General features: G+C 46.1%; 1 protein-coding gene across 3 annotated transcripts in view; it reads right to left on the bottom strand.

Moving 5' to 3' along the window:
- The window catches only part of NFIC (nuclear factor I C), a 380,967-nt gene that overhangs the window by 85,868 nt on the left and 277,157 nt on the right, over nucleotides 1-17,942 (bottom strand). For all 3 annotated transcript variants that reach the window (XM_063915491.1, XM_063915481.1, XM_063915499.1), the window contains exon 6: nucleotides 9,037-9,161. In XM_063915491.1, coding sequence (XP_063771561.1) covers nucleotides 9,037-9,161 — 125 coding nt within the window. The remainder of the gene's footprint in view (nucleotides 1-9,036; nucleotides 9,162-17,942) is intronic.

The raw sequence follows: 17,942 nt of genomic DNA on the forward strand, positions 1-17,942 counted from the left end.
AGTATATAGAGGAGAGGGGGCCGCATGGTGATATATGAGGGGGAATATCACAGCTCCCAGCTCACACTGAAAAGTGGTATTATTAATATATATAGAGGAGAGGGGACCACACAGTGCTACTGTATATGAGGGGAAATAACACAGCTCCCGGACTCTTTCTTTTTCTTGCGCCCAACACAGGACTTAAGCTGGGCATACAGTATACAATTATCTGGCAGATCATCGGATTTAACCAATTCTATGAAATTGTATGAAAGACAAAAAACATTTTCCAGTGTTGGGAGCATATGGTCATTTGCTCTCATTCATTACCAGATTTTCATTACATCCAACCAGGTCTGGCAGATGATCTGCCAGATAATTGTTAAGCGTATGCCCAGCATAAGACCTTGATTATTCGGCCCAGTTGGGATTTTGAGTTTGACATGCCTGATGTTGAGTCAAAACAGACACATCACTTTGCCTGGAGGGGAATAGAGGAATTTAAAGGATTGGTTTGCAAATTACAGTTGCTGGTCAGCAACAGGTCATCTGCCATCCAGGTTTTCTATCTGCTTTATGTACAGTTTTGTTGCAATGCACTCTAATGACCATAGCTGACTACATCATTTTTTGTAAGAAAGACGTGAAATATTTTTAAAATCTTTGTAATAAATTGGCCATTATCACAACCATAGGTAACTTTCCATAATCTAACTACCCTTACAGGCAAGAATTTTCAGCACAGATAGTTAACACATCTTGCTTCCTCGTCACCTATACAGTCCTACAGTAGGTGTGAAAAGCTCTATATGTATTGAATATATTTAGATATACTAATTTCAAGGCTGCTCAATTTTGAACCCAATCAAGTTCTGTAATTTCCATATTGTAGACAAGCATACTCCATATTCAACATGTGTTCTGTCATGCAGAGTATTTGTGCTACTGTACATTGCCTAAATGGGTAAAATCTGTGTCACCCCTGTCTGTGTGCCCCTCCCCTGTGTGCCCCTCATGTGCAATACTCCCTTTGATGGCACCAAATCCCTCGGTATTCTGCCACCCTGATACTTATTTCAGTGCTGTTTACTGACGCAGCTACCTGTATGTTTATATACCCTGCACTTGTCCTACATTGTATTGAATTGTAAATCACTATCTTCATGTTTTGCTTATTTGTTTACTCTGTAATTGGGTGCTGCAGATCCCATGTGGCGCCATATAAATAAAGGATAATAAGAAGAATAATAAGAAAAAAATGAAACCCTTCACAGTACTAGGGTTGTTATTCAGTGTAACTCTGAATCATGGGGCATGGAAACACCTCATGGGGAGTTCCATGAGTCACAGGGGCAATGCCTCATGGCATGCCCCATCTCTCCTCATACCAGTCAAGCAAAGCAGTCTTCTAGGGAAACCAGAAAAATGGATTGGTCACCCCCGCACTCAGGCCCATTATCTCAGCCCCCACTCCAGAAGACTGGCCCAATACTACTGATTAGCACTGGGCCCTTACACAATGTAAGGGGAAAAACTGAATATTTTGTCATGTAGCCCTACAGGCCTAAACTACATGGTGCTTGATACAAGCCTCCACACATTGGATGCAGTGTTTTAATTTTTCAGCTTCCAAATTGCAGAATAAATCTCCCATATCTGTTTAAATGTATGTATTTAAAAAAATAAGATTTTACTTACCGGTAAATCTATTTCTAGTAGTCCGTAGTGGATGCTGGGGACTCCGTAAGGACCATGGGGAATAGACGGGCTCCGCAGGAGACATGGGCACTTTAAGAAATAATTTAGATTCTGGTGTGCTCTGGCTCCTCCCTCTATGTCCCTCCTCCAAACCTCAGTTAGAGAAACTGTGCCCGGAAGAGCTGACAGTACAAGGAAAGGATTTTGGAAATCCAGGGCAAGACTCATACCAGCCACACCAATCACACCGTATAACTTGTGATAAACTTACCCAGTAAACAGTATGAACAACAACAGAGCATCAGTTCAACCCTGATGCAACAATAACATAGCCCTTATTGCAGCAATAACTATATACAAGTATTGCAGAAGAAGTCCGCACTTGGGACGGGCGCCCAGCATCCACTACGGACTACAAGAAATAGATTTACCGGTAAGTAAAATCTTATTTTCTCTAACGTCCTAGTGGATGCTGGGGACTCCGTAAGGACCATGGGGATTATATCAAAGCTCCCAAACGGGCGGGAGAGTGCGGATGACTCTGCAGCACCGAATGAGCAAACACAAGGTCCTCCTCAGCCAGGGTATCAAACTTGTAGAACTTTGCAAAAGTGTTTGAACCTGACCAAGTAGCCGCTCGGCACAGCTGTAATGCCGAGACCCCTCGGGCAGCCACCCAAGAAGAGCCCACCTTCCTAGTGGAATGCGCCTTAACTGATTTTGGCAGCGGCAATCCAGCCGCAGAATGAGCCTGCTGAATCGTATTACATATCCAGCGAGCAATAGTTTGCTTTGAAGCAGGAGCACCAAGCTTGTTGGAAGCATACAGGATAAACAAAGATTCTGTTTTCCTGACCCTAGCCGTTCTGGCTACATAAACCTTCAAAGCCCTGACCACATCAAGTAATTCGGAATCCTCCAAGTCAGTGGTAGCCACAGGCACCACAATAGGTTGGTTTATATGAAAGGATGAAACCACTTTTGGCAGAAATTGTGGACGGGTCCGCAATTCTGCTCTATCCGCATGGAAAACCAGATTGGGGCTTTTATGTGACAAAGCCGCTAATTCTGACACACGCCTAGCCGAAGCCAATGCTAGTAGCATGACCACCTTCCACGTGAGATATTTCAATTCCACCGTTGTGAGTGGTTCAAACAAGTGGGATTTCAGGAAACTCAACACCACGTTAAGATCCCAAGGTGCCACCGGGGGCACAAAAGGGGGCTGAATACGCAGCACTCCCTTCACAAACGTCTGAACTTCAGGTAGAGAAGCAAGCTCTTTTTGAAAGAAAATGGATAGGGCCAAAATCTGGACCTTAATGGAACCCAATTTTAGGCCCAAAGTCACTCCTGACTGTAGGAAGTGAAGGAAACGGCCCAGCTGGAATTCCTCCGTAGGGGCATTCCTGGCCTCACACCAAGCCACATATTTTCGCCATATACGGTGATAATGTTGAGCTGTCACGTCCTTCCTAGCCTTTATCAGCGGAGGAATGACCTCATCTGGAATGCCTTTTTCCGCTAGGATCCGGCGTTCAACCGCCATGCCGTCAAACGCAGCCGTGGTAAGTCTTGGAACAGACAGGGCCCTTGTTGCAACAAGTCCTGTCTTAGAGGAAGAGTCCACGGGTCCTCTGTGAGCATTTCTTGCAGATCTGGATACCAAGTCCTTCTTGGCCAATCCGGAACAATGAGTATTGTTCTCACTCCTCTTTGTCTTATGGGTAAGAGAGGAAGAGGAGAAAATACATAGACCGACTGGAACACCCACGATGTCACCAGTGCATCCACAGCTATCGCCTGAGGGTCTCATGACCTGGCGCAATACCTCTGTAGCTTTTTGTTGAGGCGGGATGCCATCATGTCCACCTGTGGCAGTTCCCACCGACTTGCAATCTGCGTGAAGACTTCTTGATGAAGTCCCCACTCTCCCGGGTGGAGGTCGTGCCTGCTGAGGAAGTCTGCTTCCCAGTTGTCCACTCCCGGGATGAACACTGCTGACAGTGCGCTTACGTGATTCTCCGCCCAGCGAAGAATTCTGGTGGCTTCTGACTGAATCAGAACCGATTGGTCGCAAAGCAGGGTCTCCGCTTGAAGTAGGGCGTTGTATACTGCCCTTAGTTCCAGGATGTTGATGTGAAGGCAAGTCTACTGACTTGACCACAGACCTTGGAAATTTCTTCCCTGTGTGACTGCTCCCCACCCTCGGAGGCTTGCATCCGTGGTCACCAGGACCCAGTCCTGAATGCCAAATCTGCGGCCCTCGAGAAGGTGAGCACTCTGCAGCCACCACAGGAGAGACACCCTGGCCCTGGGGGATAGGGTGATTAACTGATGCATCTGAAGATGTGATCCGGACCACTTGTCCAGTAAGTCCCATTGAAAGGTCCTCACATGGAACCTGCCGAAGGGAATGGCCTCGTATGATGCCACCATCCTTCCCAGGACTCGAGTGCAGTGATGCACTGACACCTGGTTTGGTTTTAATAGGTTCCTGACCGGTGTCATGAGCTCCTGAGCTCTCTCTATCGGGAGATAAACCCTTTTCTGGTCTGTGTCTAGAATCATGCCTAGGAAAGGCAGATGAGCCGTAGGAACCAACTGCGACTTTGGAATATTTAGAATCCAGCCGTGTTGCCGTTACACTTCCAGAGAAAGTGATATGCTGTTCAGCAACTGCTCTCTTGATCTCGCTTTTCTGAGGAGATCGTCCAAGTACGGGATAATTGTGACACCTTGCTTCCGCAGGAGCACCATCATTTCCGCCATTACCTTGGTGAAGATTCTCAGGGCCGTGGAGAGACCAAACGGCAACGTCTGAAATTGGTAATGACAATCCTGTACCGCAAATCTGAGGTACGCCTGATGAGGTGGATAAATGGGGACATGAAGGTATGCATCCTTTATGTCCAGAGACACCATAAAATCTCCCCCTTTCAGGCTTGCGATGACCGCTCTTAGCGATTCCATCTTGAACTTGAACCTTTTCAGGTATATGTTCAGGGATTTTAAATTCAATATGGGTCTGACCGAACCGTCCGGTTTCGGGACTACAACATGGTCGAATAATAACCCCCTCCTCGTTGAAGGAGGGGTACCTTGACCACCACCTGTTGAAGATACAATTTGTGAATTGCAGTTAACACTATTTTCCTCTCGTGGGGGGAAGCCGGCAGGGCCGTCGGTGAGGGGGCATCTCCTCAAAGTCCAGCTTGTATCCCTGAGACACAATATCTATTGCCCAGGGATCCAACAGGGAGTGAACCCACTTGTGGCTGAAATTACGAAGACGTGCCCCCACCGGGCCTAGCTCCGCCTGTGGAGCCCCAGCGACATGCGGTGGATTTTGTAGAGGCCGGGGAGGACTTCTGTTCCTGGGAACTAGCTGTGTTGTGCAGCTTCTTTCCTCTGCCCCTGCCTCTGGCAAGAAAGGACGCACCTCAGACTTTCTTGTTTCTTTGTGATCGAAAGGCTGCATTTGATAATGTCGTGCTTTCCTAGGCTGTGCAGGAATATAAGGCAAAAGATCAAAATTACCAGCTATAGCTGTGGAGACCAGGTCCGAGATCCCTTCTCCACACAATCCTCAGCCTTCCATATGCCTCTTAAGTCGGCATCACCTGTCCATTGCATATTCTACAGGACACGTCAAGCAGAAATCGACATAGCGTTGACTCTAGAACCCAGTAGACTAATGTCTCTTTGGGCATGTTTTATATATATATATCTTAAGACAGCATCTTTAATATATATATCTATAAAATATAGCAAAATGACAGCACTCTATGTCCTATAACACTGATTACTGGTGCAGGGTCCTGGTAATTGATAAAAACACTCACTTCTTCCACAGTTGAAAAAAGAATTAGACCAGCACTCACGTTTAGTAGGTGAAAAGAAAAAAGGGTTTTATTCCTGACAAGCCATCTGGATATAACCCACTGCTACAGTTCGCCCGACAGCCGTTTCAACGCTCAATGGTTTTCATTTCTGCTGCCCCTGATGAAAACCATTGAGCGCTGAAACGGCTGTCGGGCGAACTGTAGCAGTGGGTTAAATCCAGATGGCTTGTCAGGAATAAAACCCTTTTTTCTTTTCACCTACTAAATGTGAGTGCTGGTCTAATTCTTTTTTCAACTGTGGAAGAAGTGAGTGTTTTTCTATCTATCTATCTATCTATCTATATATATATATATATATATATATACATACTAGGGTCTCAATCTCTGCTGATAAGGTACCTGTCCACGCTGCTACAGCGCTATAAACCCATGCCGACACAATCACCGGTCTGAGTGGTGTACCAGAATGTGCACGCTATCTGCAGGATCCCTGAGGATAGCTGTTAAGTCAGGGCTACCTTTTGGGCAAACGTGACACCCTAGGGGAAGATTCCCATCGTATCCTGGCCCTAGTAGGGAAAGGATACTCCCTGAGAATTCTTTGTGGGAAACTGCAGTCTCTTGTCTGGAGATTCCCGCTCCTTTTCATCATGAGAGGAGGGAAATTTACCTCAGCTTTCTTCCCCTTAAACATGTGTACCCTTGTGTCAGGGACAGATGAGTCATCAGTGATATGCAAATCATTTTTTATCACAATAATCATATATTGAATACTTTCCTGCCATTTTGGCTGTAACTTTGCATTATCGTAGTCGACCCTGGAGTCAGACTCCGTGTCGATATCAGTGTCTATTATTTTGGATAGTGAGCATTGAGAGACTCTGAAGGTCTCTGCGACATAGGGACAGACATGGGTAGATTCCCTGTCTGTTCTCTAATCTTTTGTGCAATAAATTCACCTTAGCACTTAATTACGCATATCCAAACAGGTGTCAGTGTTGTCGACGGAGACACCCTTCACACACACATTTGCTCCTTTTACCTCAGACCTGTCAACACACACGTACCGACACACCACACACTCAGGGAATGCTCATCTGAAGACAATTCCCCCACAAGGCCCTTTGGAGAGACAGAGAGAGAGTATGCCAGCACGCACCCCAGCGCTATTAACCCAGGAATAACACAGTAACTTAATGTTAACCCAGTAGCTGCTGTTTATATTGATTTTCGCGCCTAATTATGTGCCCCCAGGCTGGGGAGCTTCCTCTCAGCGGTGCTGTGGAGAAAATACATGGCGCTGGTGAGTGCTGAGGAAGAAGCCCCGCCCCCTCGACGGCGGGATTCTGTCCCGCTTAAATATACATTTTCTTGGCGGGGGCTCATACATATATACAGTGCCCAACTGTATATATGTGTACTTTTGCCAAAAGAGGTCCATATGCTGCCCAGGGCGCCCCCCCCCCTGCGCCCTTACACTGACCGGAGTATGTGAGGTGTGTTTGGAGCAATGGCGCACAGCTGCAGTGCTGTGCGTTACCTCATGTGAAGAACGGAGTCTTCTGCCGCCGATTTCGAAGTCTTCTTGCTTCTCATACTCACCCGGCTTCTGTCTTCCGGCTCTGCGAGGGGGACGGCGGCGCGGCTCTGGGATCGGACGACGAGGGTGAGATCCTGTGTACGATCCCTCTGGAGCTAATGGTGTCCAGTAGCCTAAGAAGCAGGACCTAGCTTCAGAGAGTAGGGCTGCTTCTCTCCCCTCAGTCCCACGATGCAGGGAGTCTGTTGCCAGCAGAGCTCCCTGAAAATAAAAAACCTAACAAAATACTTTCTTACAGCAAGCTCAGGAGAGCTCACTGAACAGCACCCAGCTCGTCCGGGCACAGATTCAAACTGAGGTCTGGAGGAGGGACATAGAGGGAGGAGCCAGAGCACACCAGAATCTAAATTCTTTCTTAAAGTGCCCATGTCTCCTGCGGAGCCCGTCTATTCCCCATGGTCCTTACGGAGTCCCCAGCATCCACTAGGACATTAGAGAAACATTGTTTTCTTTAGCAATCAATTTTTATGTTTCTGATTTTGATATTTTTATTTCTTTTACAGATTTTGTTGCTTTATAATATGTAATTCCTTATTGTATCTTATTATTCTAGTGTCTTCTAGTGTTGATACTTTAACCTTCTTATTTTGTGTATCACCTGTAGTGCATTGTTATTATTCTTATTCTTATTATTAGTAGTAGTAGTAGTAGTAGTATCATCACCATAGTCATTTATTCATAAGGTGTAACAACGATTTGCAACAAAATACAATCATTTCTTATGTAACCACTGTACATATTTTTATTCTTAGACATTTCATTGGCATTTGTTGTCATGTTGCACAGACAGTACTTGATTAATGTGTCATCAATATATGCACCTTAACATTCCTCCAGGGTGATTAAATGTAGTTTTTATGAACTTTATTGTTCCAGAACACAAAACACAGATTATAAGATCACTACTACACAAATGCCAATTTACCCGTACATTAGATATATTATTTATATTATTTAGTACCATGTCCAATAACACTTCCCCTATAAATTGTGTTAATACCATTGACCAAAATAAATGGAGCACATTTGGTGTCAGTGAAGTAGCGCAACTACAGCATTATAGAGAGTAATTTTATCCTTTATTTTATTTTCTTGATAAGAAACCAGGAGTAACAAAAAGTATTTGCTGGCCTAGAACGTGGAATGTACTGTAAGTAGGTGTACTCCATAGTTACTCCATGCAATTGGATGGTTTACCCCATGTGAATAATGGAAACACGAGTGAGAAATGACAATGTGATTAGAAGCAGCACCTCCAATCGCAGAAACACAAAGTAAATATTAATCTAATGTTTCCAATTTCACCGGAGGAATATATGACAGCTTAAGTACTTTGCATAAAAGGTAAGGGGAGTCCATTCATTAAGGCAATATATATGTGGATTGCATTCCAGTTAGATACTCTTTGAAGCTTTATGCCTAATTGTATAATGTTTACTTTCTGTGCTGCAGGGAGTTCTTCGTCAGACTGTATTGCCACTTAGAAATAAATATAATAAAGCAGTGCCTATAAAATCATATGTCTCACATGACTCGAGGGACTTGAAGAACAGAAAGAAAGTGTAGTCTACATTATATTATACTGTGCTAGGAACAAGCCTGAGCTAGTTGAGGCTGGGATATGTTCAGAAGGTACACTATGCATATAACAGATACTGCTCTGCCATACAATACCTGAACATAAGCCCTCTGCAGAACAAAGTAGTTCATGCATGACATGTCCTATGAATCATATCCTGTATTCAGTGTACAATGTCAATTCTATAAATATTATGAATATATGCTCTGTGTTGATTCTTCTTTGAGTAGGTCTGGAGATGAACACCCGTCATATAAATGCCATTCTCCTCACATCTGTCACTTTATGAAACAGTTTAATCCAAAACCTATTTGTGCACTCAGTACACTCACCACCTTCCATGTCCTCTGTCCAGTTTCGGCTGCTCCCAGTTGGAGAAGAAGGGGATGCATAAAACTCCCCTCCAGGACTTGTGTCAACATCATCCTCCAAAGAGCCAGATTTGTGTCTCTTACTCCTGAACAGGGAACAGTAACAATGTAACAATACATGGTGCATTAATATTAATATATACTATATCATCCCCTTGCCCTTTTATATTTATTAATTCTGTATTTCTTCCTGGTAGCTAGTCTTTTCATATCATTACTTCCTTACTGGCATGATCAGTTACATTGAGTCACCTGTTATAAACTGCTGTGGTCCTCAAAATTATCATGGCATGTTCCCCTACATAAAGTTTAACAGAAGCTCCACTGAAATCTTTCACCACCTTGGTACCAAAATTGCAAATCAAAGAAATGAAGTAGGCTCACAGTACCTTTAAAATAAGCAATCACATAAAAAGAAATAGAGGTTAGATTACTAGGGCAATAGTTGTCAAAACCACCAATCATTTGTGGCTTTGGCTGATAGCTTGGTTTAGCATTTGTGTATACAGGTAAAGCATCAATGGTCCGGCACTTCTTTTAACCTGGACATGTCACTGACCTGGGTTGGGGATGTTGAGGACTCGGGGGTTCTTCCGATGGTCGGGAAAAGGAACCACAGGTAGGTCGGAGCAGGGATGGTCGGATATAGGATTTCCTCATACAAGACTATAACAGTTAGGTTTGGTAAAAGAATGCTGAGGAACTTTATTAAGGGAAGGGAGCAATACAGCGGCACATGAAAGAACATGAACTTGCAGGCAATGTCAAAAATTTACTGAAGAATTCATGAGCAATGATGAAGGACACTGAAGAATTTGTGAGCGATGTTTAAAGACACTGATGAATGAAGAACTTGTGAGCTATGGTGAATGACACTGAAGAATTGGTGAGCGGTGTTTAAAGACACTGAAGAATGAAGAACTTGTGAACGATAATAAATGACACTGAAGAATTGGTGAGCAGTGTTTAAGGACACAGATGAATGAAGAACTTTTGAGCGATGATAAATGACACTGAAGAATTGGTGAGCGGGGTTTAAGGACACTGATGAATGAAGAACTTGTGAGCGATGATAAATGACACTGAAGAATTGGTGAGCGGTGTTTAAGGACACTGATGAATGAAGAACTTGTGAGCGATGATAAATGACACTGAAGAATTGGTGAGCGGGGTTTAAGGACACTGAACGCTGGAAGCACTAAGGTTGATTCAGCCCGCAGGCCTTGCTGAATCCAGGGAGCGCTGGCAACTGCACTGCAGAGGAACACACTAGTTGCTCGGATCACTGGAGACTGTGCTGCAGGAAGGCACCCTGAATGCTAAGTGCACAGGAGTATAGCTGCTGGAAAACACACTGCGTACGGGAGCTCTGGCATCCACTTCAGAAAAGAGACGATACTCAGGCACCGAGGCTCTGCCCGGCGTCTGACTTTGAATCTCCCGCCTCCGCTGGATTGGCGGAACAGTCTGATGACGTCACCTGCTCCCCGCCCACGTGATGCCGGGTGTCATGGCGGCGCCCCTGCCCCGGAGAACCGCCGGGAGCCGCGCCAGCCAGACGCCGGAGCCCGTGGCCACCGAAGGCGGAGGCCGCAACACAGACCAGCAAGCACGCAGGGGTAAGCGCGGCGAACGCTGCCTCTGGCGTGTGACAGTACCCCCTGCTCCAGCAGTGGCCCCCGGACACTTCCCAGGTTTTGTTGGATGTCTGGAATAGAAGATCCGCACCAGTCGGGGAGCCATAACTTCCATAGCCTTGACCCAGCTCCTCTCCTCGGGGCCAAAACCTTTCCACTCCACCAAATACTGTAGATTCTTGTGAAGATAATGAGAGTCAAGAATAGCTTTGATTTCAAAGTCCATTCCAGCCTCAGTCTCTGCAGAGGTTGGCCTCGGGGACTTTGAATGGAACCGGGTTAAAATAAGGGGGCGAAGGAGAGAGACATGGAAGGAAATTGGTATCCGGAGGTGGGAAGGCAATCCCAATTTGCAGACAACCGGGTTCAGGACTTGTAACATGGGATAAGGACCAATAAACCTCGGAGCGAACTTCATAGTGGGCACCCTTAACCGAAGATTGCGGGTAGAGAGCCATACCCTGTCACCAAACATATTGGGGAGCTGCTCGTCGCTTCCTGTCCGCAAAGAACTTATAACGGCTGGAGACTCTCTTGAGGTTAGCATGGACTCGACTCCAAATTTGACTGAAGTGCCGGAGAGTAGAGGCTGCAGCAGGAACATCCTCCGGAGGACAAATGGGTAATTCTGGAACTTGGGGATGGAATCCATAATTAATGAAAAATGGAGACTCACCGGTCGAAGAGTGGTACAGATGATTATGGGCAAACTCGGCCCATGGCAACAGTTCCACCCAATCATCTTGCGAGGGAGAGAGGTAAACACGGAGAAAAGTCTCTAAATCTTGATTGACGCGTTCAGTTTGCCCATTGGTTTGTGGATGGTAAGCGGATGAAAACTTGAGTTTTATTTGTAAGGCTGTACAAAGGGCTCTCCAGATTCTTGCAGTGTACTGTACCCCCCGATCAGAGACGATTTCCTGTGGTAACCCATGCAGGCGGAAATGTTCCCGGATAAATAACAAAGCCAACTTGGGAGCTGATGGTTACCCGGTCAAAGGTACAAAATGTGCCATCTTAGAGAAACGGTCAATAATTACCCAGACGGTATTGTGACCCTTGGAGAGAGGCAATTCAGTGACAAAGTCCATAGAGATATGGGTCCAAGGACTCTTAGGAATGGACAGTGGATGCAACAACCCCGCAGGGGGCAAATTAAGAATTTTGTGCTGAGCACACTGAGGACATGAGTTGACATAACTTTGAATATCCTTCTTCATAGTGTCCCACCAGTAAGATCTTCGTAGAAACTCCCACATCTTTTGAACTCCAGGATGACCGGAAAACTTGGAAATATGAGCCCACTGCAACAACCTTGGTCGGAATTTAGCTGGCACAGACATTCTCCCAGGAGGAGGACCCAGAGCGGTGGGAGCTGTTGAAATAGAAACTGTACTGAGAATCAAAGCCTTTCCAACAGGGTTCTCATCTGAAGCCGTCAAGGAGCGAGATAAAGCATCAGCTTTGGTGTTAAGCGTCCCAGACTGTTACTTAATGACAAACGAGAATCGAGTGAAGAAGAGCGCCCATCTAGCTTGACGGGGATTCAAGCACTGGGCTGTCTTGAGATACAGCAAGTTCTTGTGGTCGGTATAAATCGTAATTAGGTGTTTAGCACCTTCCAATAGATATCTCCATTCTTCCAGGGCAGATTTTATTGCCAAGAGTTCCTGATCTCCGATAGTGTAGTTTCGTTCAGCAGGAGAGAACTTGAGGGGATACGAAACCACATGGATGCAACTTCCCGTCAGAGGAGTACTGTGAAAGCACGGCACCGATGCCAACCAAGGAAGCATCGACCTCCAAGAAGAATGATTTTGAAAAATTTGGTTGCTGGAGTACCGGAGCGGACATAAAGGCTGCTTTCAACTGGGCGAACGCTGCTACAGCTTCAGAAGACCAGTGACTTGGGTCAGACCCCTTTTTGGTTAGAGCAGTAATAGGTGCCACGATGGTAGAGAATCCCTTTATGAATTTCCGGTAGTAATTCGCAAAACCCAGAAATCTTTGTACCGCTTTCAAAGAAAGAGGCTGAGTCCAGTCCCGAATAGCAGTGAGTTTTTCCGGGTCCATGCGAAGCTCCGTACCTGAGATGACGTAACCAAGAAATGGAATTGAAGGAACCTCAAAGGTACATTTGGAGATCTTACCGTAGAGATGATTCCTTCGTAGACGAAGAAGTACCTCCTTGACCTGAATTTTATGCTCCGTGAGATTCTTAGAAAATATCAGAATGTCATCCAAGAATACCACTACACTTAGGTATAACATATCTCGGAAGATTTCATTCACAAAACCTTGGAAGACGGCAGGGGCATTACTGAGCCCAAACGGCATTACCAGATATTCGTAATGCCCATCTCTGGTACTAAAGGCCGTCTTCCATTCATCCCCCTGTCGAATACGAATCAAATTATAAGCTCCCCTTAAGTCGAGCTTCGTGAAGACATGGGCTCCGCGAACCCTGTCAAATAGTTCCGTGATGAGCGGCAAAGGATATTTGTTCTTAATGGTGATCTCATTTAAGCCGCGGTAGTCAATGCATGGCCTCAACCCTCCGTCCTTCTTCTTCACAAAGAAGAAGCCGGCTCCCGCCGGTGAAGAAGAGGGGCGAATGAATCCTTTCTGCAGATTAGACTTGATATAGTCCGACATGGCTTGGGTCTCGGGCAATGACAAAGGATAAATGTGCCCCCGGGGTGGCATCTTCCCTGGGATGAGCTCAATGGGACAGTCCCAGGGTCTATGGGGTGGTAACTGATCGGCCGCCTGTTCCGAAAACACGTCTGCGAACTCCCAATAGGCCTCCGGAATGAGCTCCTCATCCGACTTGGAAGATACACGGAGCGGATAGACAGGAGTGAGACAATTACAATGACAGAATGAACTCCAAGATATTATTTGTGACGACTTCCAGTCGACGTGAGGGTTGTGTACCTTAAGCCAGGGAAGACCAGGAACCAGATCGTGAGGCATCTCCCGAATCACTAGGAACTCCAGATGTTCTTGATGTAGAACTCCAACCTGCAGTTTGACTGGCACTGTGCGACTTGAAATAAGACCATTAGAAATTTGGGTACCATTGATGGCAGTCAGCGTTATAGGTCGTTCGACGGATTGTAACTGTAAACCCAGTTTTTGAACGCAAGAAAGAGAAACAAAATTCCCTGCAGCCCCGGAGTCCAGCAGGGCCTTAACAGGTTTGGCTATAGACCCAGAAAACAGAGACACGGAGAGTAAACAGTCCACTGTCGGAGAAGGTGGATTTACAAAACTTGAGAAAGTGATCCGCAGCTCCACGGGATTTACAAAACTTGAGAAAGTGATCCGCAGCTCCACAGTAGAGGCAGAGTCTACCCTCAAGACGGCGCTGTCGTTCTTCCGGGAACAGCTGAGATCGATTAATTTGCATAGGTTCATCTGGGCTTGGAGTGATCGTTTGCTTAGTCGGGAGAGACCGGAATCTGGATCGTTCAGTCCGACTACGTTCACCACCTCGTTCCTGCATACGAAGATCCACCTTTACACAGAGTGAGATCAACTCTTCTAAGGAATCTGGCAAGTCCCTAGTGATCAAGCAAAAAAGGAAAGAGAGCGCAAATAGACTTGAATTATTCCATATTTATTATATCTAAAATTGCACATACACCAAAATTAGTTTAAACTATACCAATTGGCAACTGGATTTAAAACAACTTAGTACTTTAAAAATATATTTCATAGCATAGGATCCCTAACGCTCGAATATCCTTATATCAATGTAGAAAGAGTCCAAGAATGGTGAAAGACCCTTATTTATATCCACCAGTCACGTCCTGTGTGATTATACATGTATTTATACCGTAATCATGGTTATTGTAATTGGACTCTTTCTACATTGATTTCACTAAAGGACACCTGTGAAAATTATCTGGTAATCAGTAGGGTATTACTTGAGTGGAACCATAAGGATATTCGAGTGTTAGGGATCCTATGCTATGAAATATATTTTTAAAGTACTAAGTTGTTTTAAATCCAGTTGCCAATTGGTATAGTTTAAACTAATTTTGGTGTATGTGCAATTTTAGATATAATAAATATGGAATAATTCAAGTCTATTTGCGCTCTCTTTCCTTTTTTGCTTGTTTACTCTATATAGGGACGCTAATACCCTATTCTGAGAGCAGCAAATAGCATCTCAACACAGGTTCTATCACAGGCGCCTTTCCTTTTTTAGTCCCTAGTGATCAGTTCGTCCTTTAGACGGTCAGAGAGCCCATTCCAGAAAGCGGCCCGGAGAGCATCATTATTCCAGCGCAGTTCCGAAGCTATGGTTTGGAAATGAATCACATACTGTCCCACTGAACGGAAGCCTTGTCGGACTCGGAGCAAATCCGAAGAAGCAGCGGTCGTTCTGCCGGGCTCATCGAAGATCCTACGGAATGACGTGATAAAGTTGGTGTAACTGGAAACCAACGGGTCAGAACACTCCCATAACGGAGACACCCAATCCAACGCTGAACCTTCAAGCAAGGAAATAGTGTATGCCACCTTGGACCGATCTGTGGGGAAGTTGTGTGAAAGAAGTTCAAAATGTACCTCGCATTGGTTGAGAAAACCACGGCAATTCTTTGGATTCCCGTTATAGCGAGAGGGAGTGGGGAGCTGGAGGCGTGACCTGGTTCCGGGCAAGGATTGAACATTACCAGGGACAACTACTGGAGCGGGTACTGGAGCTGGAGCCGGGACTACAGAAGCCAGAGAAGCCTGAATTTGATCCAGCCGACCAGATAACTCCTGGAGATACTGCATCACTTGGCTTTGTGCCGTCTCCTGACTTTGAACTCGACAAACCAGATCCTGGATGGCGCTTGCCCCTGGGTTCCGATCCCCCGGGTCCATGGGGCCTGAGTATACTGTCACTAACCTGGGTTGGGGATGTTGTGGACTCGGGGGTTCTTCTGATGGTCGGGAAAAGGAACCACAGGTAGGTCGGAGCAGGGATGGTCGGATATAGGATTTCCTCATACAAGACTCTAACAGTTAGGTTTGGTAAAAGAATGCTGAGGAACTTTATTAAGGGAAGGGAGCAATACAGCGGCACATGAAAGAACGTGAACTTGCAGGCAATGTCAAAAAGTTACTGAAGAATTCATGAGCAATGATGAAGGACACTGAAGAATTTGTGAGCGATGTTTAAAGACACTGATGAATGAAGAACTTGTGAGCTATGGTTAATGACACTGAAGAATTGGTGAGCGGTGTTTAAAGACACTGAAGAATGAAGAACTTGTGAGCGATGGTAAATGACACTGAAGAATTGGTGAGCAGTGTTTAAGGACACAGATGAATGAAGAACTTTTGAGCGATGATAAATGACACTGAAGAATTGGTGAGCGGGGTTTAAGGACACTGATGAATGAAGAACTTGTGAGCGATGATAAATGACACTGAAGAATTGGTGAGCGGTGTTTAAGGACACTGATGAATGAAGAACTTGTGAGCGATGATAAATGACACTGAAGAATTGGTGAGCGGGGTTTAAGGACACTGAACGCTGGAAGCACTAAGGTTGATTCGGCCCGCAGGCCTTGCTGAATCCAGGGAGCGCTGGCAACTGCACTGCAGAGGAACACACTAGTTGCTCGGATCACTGGAGACTGTGCTGCAGGAAGGCACCCTGAATGCTAAGTGCACAGGAGTATAGCTGCTGGAAAACACACTGCGTACGGCAGCTCTGGCATCCACTTCAGAAAAGAGACGATACTCAGGCACCGAGGCTCTGCCCGGCGTCTGACTTTGAATCTCCCGCCTCCGCTGGATTGGCGGAACAGTCTGATGACGTCACCTGCTCCCCGCCCACGTGATGCCGGGTGTCATGGCGGCGCCCCTGCCCCGGAGAACCGCCGGGAGCCGCGCCAGCCAGACGCCGGAGCCCGTGGACCACCGAAGGCGGAGGTCGCAACACAGACCAGCAAGCACGTAGGGGTAAGCGCAGCGAACGCCGCCTCTGGCGTGTGACAGGACACATCGGGTGTCAGGAGAAGTTAGGTTGTGGGTGGGAGTAAAGGCTGCAGGAGGGCTTAGTTAGGCTGCAGGAGGGCTTAGTTAGGCTGCAGGAGGGCTTAGGCTGCAGGGGGCTTAGTTAGGTTGTGGGAGGGCTTAAGCTGCAGGGGGCTTAGTTAGGTTGTGGGAGGGCTTAGGCTGCAGGGGGCTTAGTTAGGTTGTGGGAGGGCTTAAGCTGAAGGGGGCTTAGCTAGGTTGTGGGAGGGCTTAAACTGCAGAGGGCTTAGTTAGGTCGTGGGAGGGCTTAGGCTGCAGGGGGCTTAGTTAGGCTGCCGGGGGAGGCTTAGTGGGGCTGCGAGATGTGATTCAGGGCGCGGTGGGGGGGGGGGGGGTCAGAATGCCGCCGCTACCACTGATGATTGGGTAATTTGGAATCAACCATGCAGGATTATTGGTGTTATACCTGTATTAGTATTTATTTATATTGTCATGTAAAAATCATTTATAGCAGCCAATGATCATTGGCTTTGAGAACCCACGCTTTAGTACATATACCCCACAATGTTTCTGGATGGGAAGACTGGCTTATTGATGTTGACTTTCACTATTCCACACCATATGCACTGCTGAAAATACTAGACAGTAGTAACGGATTTACCACAGGGCAACCAAAGTGGCTGCTTAGGGCCCTGTTGGTCCTAGCGGGCCTGCCGACAAGGCTGTATAAAGGGCATTTCCAGCGGACTGCGAGCTCTGATACAATTGTCCGAGAGATGAATTGGCAGAATACTGTTGTTAGTGATTAGACAGCTGTTGGGTGCCGGCTCCAGCGCATGCCTATGTCTCCAGTCCTGCAGTATTGTGCATGTGACCCGTCATGACACACGTGTGTGATGAGGTCAGACGAGCAGAGAGAGGAGCTGGGACATGCACAAAGAATAATGAGGTCTTCAAGTGTACTTTATTACTGTATTTTTTTAAGCTTGTATAACATCCACTTACTTCAAATTCCAATCAGGCTGGAGAGGTGGGGGTGGACAGTGTCATCATTTATAATACCCATTATTGCACCCCTCAGTCAGTGACTGTATTGATTATCAGTGCCTTTAGTCTGACTCCAGTTGTATATCAATGCCTCCCACTCCCCTCTCCTTACTGATTGTAGCAGGCACTACAACCAGTGAGGGGGACACTGATATATAATCAATACAGTCACTGTCTGAGGGGTGTAATAATGGGTATTAT

Source organism: Pseudophryne corroboree, chromosome 1, assembly GCF_028390025.1.
Source record: "Pseudophryne corroboree isolate aPseCor3 chromosome 1, aPseCor3.hap2, whole genome shotgun sequence".
NCBI classification, from domain to species: Eukaryota; Metazoa; Chordata; class Amphibia; order Anura; family Myobatrachidae; genus Pseudophryne; species Pseudophryne corroboree.